Genomic DNA, 12,491 nt, shown 5'->3' with positions numbered 1-12,491 from the left:
ATTTAAGAAAGCTCTAAGTGACCAGTTCTGCCCGAATAACTGCGACCGTGTATCACACCAGTAGGCAAAATTACATAGGATAAAAGCCTCCTGGAAACTTGTCTTTGAAGTGGTTGGGGGGGGTTGGCTTGTTTTTGTTGGGATTTTTTTTGTTTGTTTTGTTTGAGTGGTTTTGTTTATGTTTTACAGCAATCTGTCCACTGAGGTTTTAGCAAGAGATTCTCCCAGATTGGATACGAAAGAGCACCTTAATCCATTGAGGTTTTCAGCAAGTTTTGGTAAATATGCACTTTGGAATTCTTGCCATTGATTATTCCCTTATAGAAAGGGGGAATTAAAATTGGGCAACCTAACACTGTAAAGGTAATCATCACTTACACTTGGGGCTTCTTCCTGGAAACAAGATTTAAACTTCGTGACAGCCATGAATCCACAGCAACTTGGAGATTTCTCGGCTCAGGCCCCGCATGCTCTGCAGGGGCAATATCTGCTCATGGGGTCACATCTCAACATCGTATCCATCGTGGACCTCCTACCTCCAGGCTGGATGGGGCTTTGAGCAACCTGCTCTAGTGGAGGTGTCCCTGCCCATGGCAGGGGGTTGGAACTCCATGATCTTTAAGGTCCCTTCCAACTCTAACCATTCTATGATTCTCAGAGGAGAATTCCAGCCACAGGAGCAATAGCTGCAAGTTCCCTTACACGCTCCTTCAGCAAGAAACAATCTTTATGCAGTGCAAACCTTGCACAGAGAAGCAGGTCAGCTATAAAAACCCCAAGTGTACGTGGAACTCCTCTGCAGCCGGGGCAGGGGGAGAAATACCCACTCGCTTGGGCAGCGAGGAGAGGAGCCGAGAGGGGCACTGAAGGACTTGACCTACATTGCAGTATCTTCTCCCCTCATCCAATTAGCCAAATGCTATTCGAGGTTTTAACCAGAAATGAGGTCAAGAAGGAATGGACAATTCCACGTTATTAAGAAACCAAGTGCCATTAAATGCTGGTGCATGCTATCGTTTTATGCAGCATTTAAGACTGCAGCGTGTTCACACCATTTTTAAACGTGCTTGAACAGGAGCGTGAAGAGACGAGATCCAAGGGTCACGGGGACACGGGGCTAAAGTTGTGTATCACTATTCAACAGAGACGGGAACCGAAATTTGAGTATTTTGTGTATTTATGACCATTTCATTTCGAGGATCCGGCTGAGAGGGAAAAGTGCTGCTTCAAATAAATAATTTCTGGATTTGAGAAAACACTTGTCCAAGGAAAGACAGGACCATCCTGCAGACCACCCTGTGCTCCCACCAGCTCCCACCTGGATGCCCGATGAGCTCAGCTTTAAGTACAGAAAGAAGAGTTTAAGTGAAGCTTGAGAGAATTACATCAGCCTCAAAGGCTGGGAGGAGTTCGCTGTCTGGGACAGATTTTTGTGGGTATAACCAACATCCCTACAAAATAACTCAAAGCTTCTGGACTTGAAGCTTATATCCCTGAATGGAGATAAGGTTTGAGAAGGCTGAAGTTATACAGCCGTGATCTAAAACTGACACGAGAAAGTTACAGTTATTAGCAAGAAACAATTAAGCAAGACTCGCTGAACTTCTCCTGGCTGCACATTTTGGCTCACACACACGGTGCAAGAGTTCAGGATTTGGAAGCAAAATACTATGAAGTTGTCATCTTTGCACATACATATGTGCATATATTTGCTTTTTCTCAAGTATAAATTATCTTAAGCTCCCAATAAGTATTTGTGGAAACTAAATTACTAAGTTTAGCGAAATGTAGGCATGGCTACAGGGCTTAGTGAAGGGAGAGCGTGGGACCCACAGCAAGGTGGTGCAGGTCACTGGTTCCCAACAAGAAGGTAAATGGCGACGCACCCGGAGAGCAAACACCGGCGAGGTCAGAGTCCCAGACCCCGTGTGTCGCAGCCCAACGAGGAAGTCTCAAGGATAAACAGTCCTCGGACAGTCACCACGGGCAAAGAGCTGAGCTGCAGCCAGCCCCTCCATCAGGCAGCACACCAGGCTGCGAGGAAGAGTCTTCAGCTTTTGCACAGGAGATCATAAAGCAGGGGCGCGTTAAAGCCAACAAGACCCGTGACTAAACTTAGACAAGTTATTTTACTTAACTCACTGCCAAGAAACTGCGTGTGTCTCAAGTGACCGAGTGTCCTGAAACACTGAACTTGGGTGAGCTGAAGCGACCAGGCTGATGGCGAGAGATGGTCCTGCTCCTCCGGCACATCTCCCTTCCCCCAGGCTGCACAGCCACGTGTGCCGGCAAAGTGGGAAACAGGATCAGGGCTCTAATCCGAGCTAAAAATAGTCTTACCTTTAAAAAAAGAAAAAAAAAAAAAATCAACACACACAGAGCGAAGGGGTTTACGATTGAGTTTGCCAAGCAGCTTCACACGCTCCTGTGGCAGCAGAAGGCCGGGGTGAGGGCAGAGCTCACACACACCTCCCGGGAACAGTCCTAATCCAGCCTTTGACTTGCAAATATCACAGGGGACCCGCAGGAAGCAGGGAACCGCATCTCCTGGGGGTGCCAGCACCTGCTGGGGGTGCCAGCCCAGGGTCATCCTTCTCCTAAAGCGGGGAGAGTCCACAAAGGACAGTAAGAACCAAGCATCCATGACAGCACCTGGCACAGACAAAAACCAGCAACGTTGCGTGGTGTAGTCCCATGGATTTGTTAATATTTAGAATACTGTACTTCTCTGCAGGTTTTACCGTCCCATGCAATAAGGTCTGAACGCACGACCGCTATTTACCATCTTACACACACGTTTACAGGCTGATTTTCAAACACAAGGAACACGCTGGGAGCCACGGCAGCTATTTCTACCCCGTGTATCAGACCTCGGGTGCTCAGGGCCAACAACCACACGTTTGGGGGGATCTGGAAAGATCAACTCCACGTACGCTCCTGGTTGCCAGAGGGGAGACAGCAAACCTTCTGGAACAGCACTGGCAAAGCCATCACAGATTGGTCTGGCTGGAGAGGTATTTACGAAGCCTCCAAGTGAGAAGAGTCCTCAGCCATGAACATCGTTACACCGACGGTACTTGAGGTTGTTTAAATGCACCAGCTCAACTGAAGTCACCAGAACATGCACCAATTGAGTATTACTTGTTACCAACCATGAGAAATGTTACTATAAATAAGGTTTTTAAGAACTCTACCTTCTTCTAATAATTAAGAGTGTTTAAAAAAAAAAAATCAGAGTACCAGAAAAACATCAATAGTACTTCAACTTTTTAATTTGTCCTCCCATAACTAGAGCCAAGACAGGATTATCAATCTTTTTTCCTGTAGTAAAACAATTGCCACCTTTTATGTTCTTTTATCCTTGCCGAAAATAAGTGCTCTTTCCAATTTCAGCTTGTACATTGGTCACAAAGCTGGAGCAGAGACACCGTGGGAAATTCGTATCCTACTGACCCAAGGTGAGAACTAACACTATGGGCCGTCACTTGAGTTGGAGGTTGATGATGAAGCGATTCATCTCGCTAATCGTCCCTTCTGAAGGGAAACCTCTCGGAACAGCACTGGCTGCTGAAAGACCATTTCAGTGATGTTACGAGAGTCCCACGAAACAAACACTGACTTTTTCCCGGCAGCAAGGATGGGATCTAACCTCCGGTGGGGGTTAAGGAGAGCTGAATTAATTCTGACTGATACACCGACAAGAACACTTGGGAGAGGCAAAGACTGTGCTCTGTGAGAATTACTGACCATTCGCCCCCGACGGCTTGTGAGGTTGCACAAGCCCCCGCTGCCAGGAACACCAGCCTGACACAGCTTTTCAGCGGCCGCAAGCCCCCAACGTGCTCCGGGTGTGCACTGCGGGCCAGAAAGCAGAGGGGAAAAAAAGAGGAGTACATGGGTTTTGCTGGTCTCGGGGGATGATGTATTGGGACAGAGTGTAGACTGTGCTCAGAAAAAGCTTCCAAACAGCAAAACTGCAAACCATAAAAGATAATGATGTTTATTGCTGCATCTTGCAAAAGGGTTAAGAGCGAATTCAAGTTTCCCCACACAGAAAGTAGAGAAGAAAGAATTCTTCCCAGCAGAACACAAATGGCATCACCTGCCAGAAAAAGTACAAGGACATTATTACAAAGTGATCTTATCAAATTAATTCTGAATTCAGAATGCAGTAAAACACAAGTAAGCGTGCTCAGACTCCAGCAGAGCCAGTGCAGGCGTTAGAAGGAAAGACAGTGTCTAATATCCATAAGCCACACTGCAAACAGTTTTAGGAAAGCATATCATTATCTGCAGTGGCATTGCAGTATTTTGTGGCTTTAAAAATAAAGATTTAACCCGCTCCAAAGAGAGAAGTTCAGAAGGTCAGTTCCTGCCCCAAAGTTGCATCATTGCAATGGCATCAGTAGGGCTTCCTGGCTGGAAGCAGCCAGTCACCACATCACTTTGGCCTGGAGTGAACAAAAATGCACTTAAGCAAGGACATACTTATAGATGGAACTCCTGTGGAATCACACACAAATCAGAATATCGTCCATATGTGAGGCAGAGCTCATGCTCCCATCAAAGCATCACACACAGGTACGAGCTGTTCCTTGGTCTGACTGAGCTCTCTCGTGCTCTCAGGCTCTTGCAGTTAAATGTACCTGGAGACAAGAGCCCAGGGAACCTCCTGCAGAGCTGGCAAATGGACCCTGAGAAGATCCCCTGGCTGGTGACAGCAGTGATGTTTTAGAAGCACAGGAAGAATTACACTGAATGTCTTGGCTGTTCTTGGCCCTCTATTTTTAGTTATTTTTAGTTTTATATATTTAGTTATTTTTTATTTATATATTTAGTTATAATATTTAGTTATTTTTAGTTTTAGCCCTCCAAATAGTTTAAGCTAACCACATAACCCGGGAACCTGACAATCACAGAAAAAAAAACCAAATATATCAAGCATCCGTTTCTGGTGTGTTTTAAGATGGACTGTAAACAACGGATGGACATGCAGAACTGAACCAAAAAGTGACAGATGATCTTCATTCAGCATTGGCGTATTTGGGCAGTAACACCCACGTTATTCTAGCTTTCTAGCTCTGCTCGGGAGAGGACTCATGATGCTGGCTCTCAGCTGGCTCCATCCCCGTGCTCCGGCTCACTGCAGAGCGGCTGCTAGAGAAGGCAACGGGTTCTCTTTGGGTGAAAAGCCTTTGGGTTCCGAGCAGACCCAGCACAGGACAGACAGCAGCAGAAGCCCAGCCCCGTGGGTCAAAGCAGAGCCACTTCGATGTAAAACCCTGCAGCAGACCCAGCGCTGACATCGACTCCTCCTCGCCACTGACTTCCCTCCGCAGGGCGATTTTATCGCTGCGTGTTACTGGCTAACGCGAACAGCGCTTGGTGCACAGGAACGCAGACTGCAGAGCACGGGGTTTAAGCACAAAGTATTTGAACTGCCCTCTTTTTGTAGCAAAAGCTTGTGTGATGCCCAGAGTCCAACTGCACTTCAGTAAAAGATGATCCTTGCATTTCTTTAGGACACCAGACAAGGCGTTGGTTACACAGTGGTTACCTTCATCTTAACCACCTTCTGCAGATGCCACAAAGACTATATCCGGGAAACAAAACGGGCTTTTGTTTGAGAAGGTTCTCGCTTGGAAAAGCCTTGCACAAGAAGCGCTCAAGACCTGCTTGCACATCTGCAGTTCTCAGCAGCTTCAAACGGAGACCACAGGTTTTGCAGAGAAGCCATGTCAAAGCTCTCGCAGCTGTAGAGACGAGCTCACTCAAGGCAGTCTGCACAACACCTTCAAACCTCTCCCTGCTAAAACAACATTAACGAGAGAGACCAAGCAAAAGTATATCTAAGCTCTGTATTAAAATTAACATCTAAACTGCATTTATTATTTTAAACAAGAATAAAGAAAACACGTTCAAGATCCTCCAGCACCACTGAAATTTCCTGCGGGAACAGAGAACAAGGGGAACAATCACCCAAGGCTCCGGCTCCAAGCAGGAACACGGGCTGGGACTCGGGAAATCGCTTTTAAAATGGCAAGCAAATAATTGGATTACTGTGGTTGGAAGAAGGGCAGAGTCTGTAGTCTGCTGGTTGGCTACAGTAATTGAAGTGGATTTCTCTTCCACCTCAGCCTTTCCAACTTCTATTGCCGTATCAGAAGGAATTTTTTAAGCCTCCGTTTGTCTCCTAGAGATTCCCAAGAGGAGTTTAAGGCAACTTTCAGTTCACTGGAAGTTCTAGCATCCAGGAGAGCAGACATCAGAGGATACAGCCTGTGCTGGGCCAAAACAGAGTTCACATTTGCAAAGCAATTACTGAATTTCCTATGAAGTCCTTTAAAAAAAAAAAAAACCACACCCTTGAAAAAACGCAGGAAAAATACATCCAAGCGCTGTGGTCAATAAGAGATGTGTATGAGTAAGTAGGGAAGAAAAATGCAGTTCTCTATCACCATGTGACAAAGTTTGTGCCAACTTTTGTTTGGTTTTGTGCAGCCGTGAGTCTCTCTCCCTGGAAACCCTGCCAGGGTGCTTTCCTGGCTGGCAGACACGTAGATGCCTCACGTGGCAGGGGGACGCTGGGCGATGGCTTGGTCACCAGAGCCGTGGCTACCAACTGCACTGCGCCTGGCCCGCAGGAGTCTCTGCGGTGAGAGCAGGTCTTGTACCTGGACACAGGCTGAGAACCGTGCAGGAAGCTGTGATAATACTTTGGGGATTTAAAAAAAAAAAAAACCACAACCACCACCAAAAAACACTTAACACACAACAACAAACCCCTCTGAAAAAAAAAAAAAAGAATACAAGATGCCTTACCAGCTTCAACTCTCAGCTCATTTCACAAGCTTTGATTAGTCATTTAACCTTCTACAGTGCCACCTTATTCAATACCTTGCCAAAAAATGACCGGCCAGTTCTGGGATTCACCAGGAAGGGTCTGCCGTGCTCCAAATCAGCCTCCAGACTGAGCCATCAGACCCCTGAAGGACTGGTGACATGAAGAAACCCGTCTGGGAGATCCCGTGCACTTGGTACCCAGTTAACCCAAGTATCTGCCAGCACACACCACTCAGCTCCGCCAGCCTAGACACTGAACAGCTGCAGCAGGACACTTGAAACACAAAATATGCAGTAGCAAAAAATAACAGCATCGTCTACTAGGCTGGTCAGGCACTCAAACTGATGGCTTACAGAATCCTCTGAATTTCTGCATATTTTTGCAGCAGTCTTGGAACCTTTGCAGATTTTGAAGTTTGTCTGTACGGTGAGCAAGTGGACTCAGGTACTTGTAGACAAACGGGCGGCTTCTACAGCTTGGATCCTTCCACCCGCTCTTCTGCGAACATCTTTTAACAGAAAGCAGGGAAAAACGGCATCCCTCAGACACCTCACCCCATCACCTCCCCAAAAACTGCACCTTAATGGGAAGGACAGTCTTAATAAAGTCAGCTTCCAAGAGCAGGCCGTTTGTTTCCCTAACAAATAACCCTTCTACTCTATTTCAGCTTTTGACCTCACTACAGCAGCTCCTGTTGGCCACACAGACGGGCCCGCCAACACCAGATGGGATGGTGTGTTCTGCACTATTGGTTTCAGAAGTGACACGTCTTTTCATTTTAATTCCTCAGATGACACAAGGGATGCAAACAAACCCCTACAGCAAGAGAGGAGCTGAGTTCACATCACAAGAGCCGCCCAGCAGCCCCCAGCATCATCATGGGACATCTGCACCTTCAGGGATGTCCACCACACCAGGTTCAGGCTCTGAGCCTTCCCAAGGGCATTCTCGCACTGCATTTCCCCCCTCCAAAACCAACAAAGTCGGTTTGACCCAACAGGAAATCAGCACACAGGAAAAAACACAGCCGCAGCAGCTCCCTCTCACAAACAGGTAGCATTTAAGGACTGTGTTTTGTGTTCCTGGATGACCCGGGCATGGTGCCACCACCTCCAGCCCCACCATCCACCTCACTCCTCGGCAGCTGTACAGCAGAAAACTGTTTCATCAGGTCACACATGGGGACTTCCCATGAAAAACAAACACCAAATGTCTTCAAACTTGGCACGTGACAGCATACATTTTCCTCCCCGCAAACAAAGCACAAAGACAGCCTGTGTGTGGCTCCTGTCCAGCGACGGGGCTTCTTGTCTGGGTCTAAAAAGGCCACTAACGTAGCACAACAGCCCGTTTGCTGCCACACTCCACCACAGAGCCACCATGCTCCCGTCCCGCTTGGTTTTGCAAAGACTGTGTTGAACACAAGCAAGAGGAAAAGCAACACCTAATAACGCCTCCGAGACCTGAGCAGGCAAGAAGGGCAGAACTTCTCTGCTGCACAACCAAAGTCCTGATGCCACACGTAACGTGGCATCTACCCCCTTCACCCGCAGCCCCTGGGAAGCTCAGTGCTACAACGACAGCGTTCACCCAAATCAGGCTAATGCAAGAACCACTGAATATTTATTCTCACCCGCCTGCAGCAGCTGAACAGGCATCGGTTACAGTTGTCTGACAACCCCTGGACGGCCACAGCCGCGTGTTTCACTCTGCAGAAGCACCAGCCCGGCTGTCCCCACCGCTGGGTTAGTACAAGGTCGCTGGCACGGATCCGAATGTGACATCACAACCTGAGCCCTGACACCGGCTCCAGAACGAGCACGGGCCAGTGTGCCAAAGGCACTGCAAACCCCTCACCCCGCTCAACGGAGGGAGGTCCAGCAGCACAGGCACACATGGATTCTGCCAGGTGGCCACAGGGCCAGAAAACAAGCCCTAAAACTTGAGTTTACCAGCACAGACGTGATCTGCCTGTTCCAGTCTTCAGCAGAACAGATAAATCATCTCTTTTCTCTAGACACACTGTCCCATTGGTGGGTCTCTGCAGTTCGGTTGCTCCAAACTGTATCTGAAGAGTTTACTCCGTGTTGCAGACACCTACAGTGTATTTACCTTAAAATGGTGTACTATTATCTTAAAACTTGTGTATAGTCTCAGCTTCTTACCTCAATGAAGCTTTTTACTTTAACAGTAGGGACACCCAGCCGTTGTCCCAAGAAAAGTCACTAGTTAACAGCCATCTGCAGCTGCAAATTTACTGAATGAGCCAGGAAATAAGAAAAAGGTTGTTTATCAACAGTAACTTCCTCCCTGAGCGCGCTGCCCGCATGGGGCACCCTTTCCTTACCTCACACTGCAATTCTGCTCCAATTACTACCAGACATCCAAGAGCAAGCCCAGCTTGTGTCCCACTGCATCCACCTTCCCCCATGTACCTACCCGAGGTCCTTCCAGCAAACAGAAAGGCCGTGTTTCTGAGGCTGGAAACAAGGTGGTGAGTGAACGCTGAACTGCTACACCAGACTCAGCCAATTCTAGTAGATATTACCTTGGTGCTCTCCCCTCCCCACGTTCCCATCGCCTCCCTTGCACTGGGGGACGCCCGATGCCAAACTCCTGGTAAGGAAGGCTGAACTGGCACAAAGCCAGACCAGCACCCTAATAACAACGATGGTTTTTTTGCTGGTTTGACTCCCTGACCTACCCAGGAGCACCAGCAGAGAGGTGACAGGGACAGCAAGGAGGCAGAGAGGGGACAGAATCGCCACAGAAACTTCAGCCACGATGACCTCACGCTGCTGTTCGGGGCAGTTTGCCAGGACAAACAGGTCCCACAGCCAAAGCCCACAGCCCCAAGCCCCTTCCCCTGCAGCTCTGTGCTGACCCGTGACTACCGGGCCCACTCCACCCCACAGCAAGCAATGAACCAACTCTGCAGAAGGGCGCAGAGATGCAAGACCATGCTGGAGACAAGACAGAAGGCTTCTCCAGCTTGAGGGAAGGTTTACGTTACCTTTCAGGAGCAGCAGAATAGGGCACCTGAGAGCTGCTGCCATTTCTTAGCACGGCTTTATAATAAACCCTACAAACTTCAGCCACTGGCAGCTGAGAAGCCAACATGAGCACACAGGCTGGGACAGGAATCAAAAGGCATTATTTCAAACCAAAAAACGCAGGGAAGCTTTTTGAAGATTGGAGTTGGACTTGGACCAGAATATTTTAACATTCCCGCTGAATACACAAATAGAAATATTTGCCAAAACTGTGGTTTTGGTAAGCATTTGTTCATCTTTTCCTAGTTTGGGCTGCCTGTGCCACGAATCCAGGTGTGCAACCCAGGGCAATGCACAGCCTTCGGTTTTGACACTTTTCAGTGTAGCTTTTCTCAGTAAGTGTTTTAGCCTGTAAGTGGATTCTGGAAGAGATCAGTGGATGAACAGCAGTGCACACAGGCTGGAAAAGAGCTGGTCCCACTTCCACCCTACACTGGAGACTCTGCCATTCTTTTTTCAAAACAAATTGTTAAAAAAAAAGAGAAACAGAAAACCATATACAGAGAAACCAGAGTGTCGACCTGCAGAACAGCATCTTATATTCTTAAAATAGTTGACTGCAGCATGTCTCCCAAAAGAAGAGCAACTATTTTGATGCCTTTCAAACTGTAAATACAAAGTTCAAATAAATTACTATTTATGAAAATACTGCTTGCAAGTCTCTGCCGCAGTTGCCTATTTACATTTGCTTTCCAGCCAGACTTTTCAAGTCTTGTTTTAACAGATACCCCTCTCAGAACGGTTACGATAGAACCCCAACTCCTCCCCCTCTCCATTAGGTGGATTTGAATCTGTGCTGCAAACGCAGATCTCGCAGGAGCATGTGCTGTACTTTCACAACTCAACGCTTTGCTCAGCTTCGACAGGTTGCACTTGTTTTAGTTGTTAGTTTCCTCTCTCTCACACTTCTCCCGCTACTCAACTTCCCTTTTCTGTTATCCACCTTCTAACGTGCCTGCCCCACACAGAAACTACTGTAAGTACATCTTGAAAACACTACAGTAACAAAGACTGCCGGACTAGGAGAATAAAAATTCTCCTTTTAGGGTTCACAACTCGCTCCCTGACCTGAGACAATTCAGCACCTCCTACTGCAACAAGTTCTGCTGCATGAAAGATATCAATACACTGAGAATACTGAAAAAAACCATTGCATCTGTTTGCTAATACCATTTACACCCTCATTAAGCACAGCGTTTTGCAGACACGAAGAGGTAATCCCTCCCCCACAAACCTTCCCATATAAATTTGTGCCCAGACACATTAAGCAACTGGAGAACAGGTCAAAAATAAATTAAAAAAAATATCCAAAACCCACCTATGCGAGTGCACAGCGTGGGACCAAAGCTGCCGGCAGAGCCAGGCCAGCAGCGGGTACACCCCGGGCGGCACCTCGCCCCTTCCCACCCCGCCGCCTGCCCCTGCGGCCCCGCAGGCCCGGCCTGCGCCCACCCCGCGCCTGCCCCAGGCTCCCAGAGGGGCCGGGCACCACGGAAGCGGCCGTTCCCCTCGCGGCAGGAGGGAGCCGGCACCACCCGGAGCGGCCTGGAGGCCTCTGACCCGCCCCAGCGGCCTCCCCCGGCCTCCAGGCCCCGCGTACCGTCCGGGCGGCCTCTGCCCAGGTCCTGCCCTTCTTCCTGCGGCCCTTCTCCCTCATGTCGGACGCGACGGGGCGCAGCTGACTCCGAGGTACCCTGGGGGGGGTTCCGTCCGCCCGGGAGGGGAGGCGGGGAAAGGCGGGGGGGGGGGGGGGGCCCTAAGCGCGGAGAGCCCCGACGGCGGCGGCCCCTGCGCCCGCCGCCGCTGCCATATTGGGATCCTACTGTAAAGGGCCCCGGTCATGTGACCCCGCCCGCGTGACTCCACCTACTGTACGGGCGGCGGGGAGGGGGCCGGCCCCGCCCACCCCGGCGCATGCGCAGTCCCCGCCCCGCCGTGGCTGCCAAAGGGCGTGGTCCCGCCCTCGCCTCCCTTCCCCCCCCCCCCCCGTCCGCCTGAGAGGAAAATGGCGGCGGGGTGTCTTCAGGCCGGTTCTCCCCCTTTTCCTTCACCCTCGGCCGCCACGGTGGCCTCCCCGGCGACAGCGATCCCGCCTGCTCACCGCCACCAGCTCTCCCGCTGCTACCAACGGCTCCTTCAGCCCCAGTCACCCACCCCATGGCAGCCAGGGCCGTCAGCTGCCCCCCTCACTGCCTGCAGTCGGCAGTCGCCATGGGGTGGCCACCAGCCCCCTCTCACCCAGTGCCACCACTGCCACCCGCATCCCTGTCTCGACCACCCCCCTTCTCACGCCAGCTTGAATTCTCCTCTCTGCATCTGAACCCTGCTCCCGGTGACTATTTAGAAGTTCAAAAATGTTTTCTGAGCCAAACACAGTTTAATTTGCACCACTGATGTAAGAACCCACTGATGTGGAGACTTATCAACAGATTCTGGGCAGAATTCTACCATGGAATATACCCCCCTTTCGTCAGGAAGGACGGTAGCGGCTGTGTAAAATACCTAACACCACAGCTTTCCTCTCGATCAAATAGACAACTCACCCAGGCTGTCACACACTGCTCCTCAGTCGCTGCAAAACCCTTCTCCAATGC

General features: G+C 49.6%; 1 protein-coding gene across 1 annotated transcript in view; it reads right to left on the bottom strand.

The window, feature by feature from the left end:
- Window positions 1-11,739, bottom strand: part of ASXL2 (ASXL transcriptional regulator 2) — a 76,302-nt gene extending 64,563 nt beyond the window's left edge. The window contains exon 1 of the mRNA XM_074153968.1: window positions 11,498-11,739. Coding sequence (XP_074010069.1) covers window positions 11,498-11,554 — 57 coding nt within the window. The 5' untranslated portion in view covers window positions 11,555-11,739. The remainder of the gene's footprint in view (window positions 1-11,497) is intronic.
- Between the last annotated feature and the right edge of the window lie 752 nt (window positions 11,740-12,491).

This window comes from Numenius arquata, chromosome 9, assembly GCF_964106895.1.
Source record: "Numenius arquata chromosome 9, bNumArq3.hap1.1, whole genome shotgun sequence".
Classification (NCBI taxonomy): domain Eukaryota; kingdom Metazoa; phylum Chordata; class Aves; order Charadriiformes; family Scolopacidae; genus Numenius; species Numenius arquata.
Note: the sequence above shows the minus strand (reverse complement) of the source record. Positions and strands in the feature narration are given on the sequence as shown.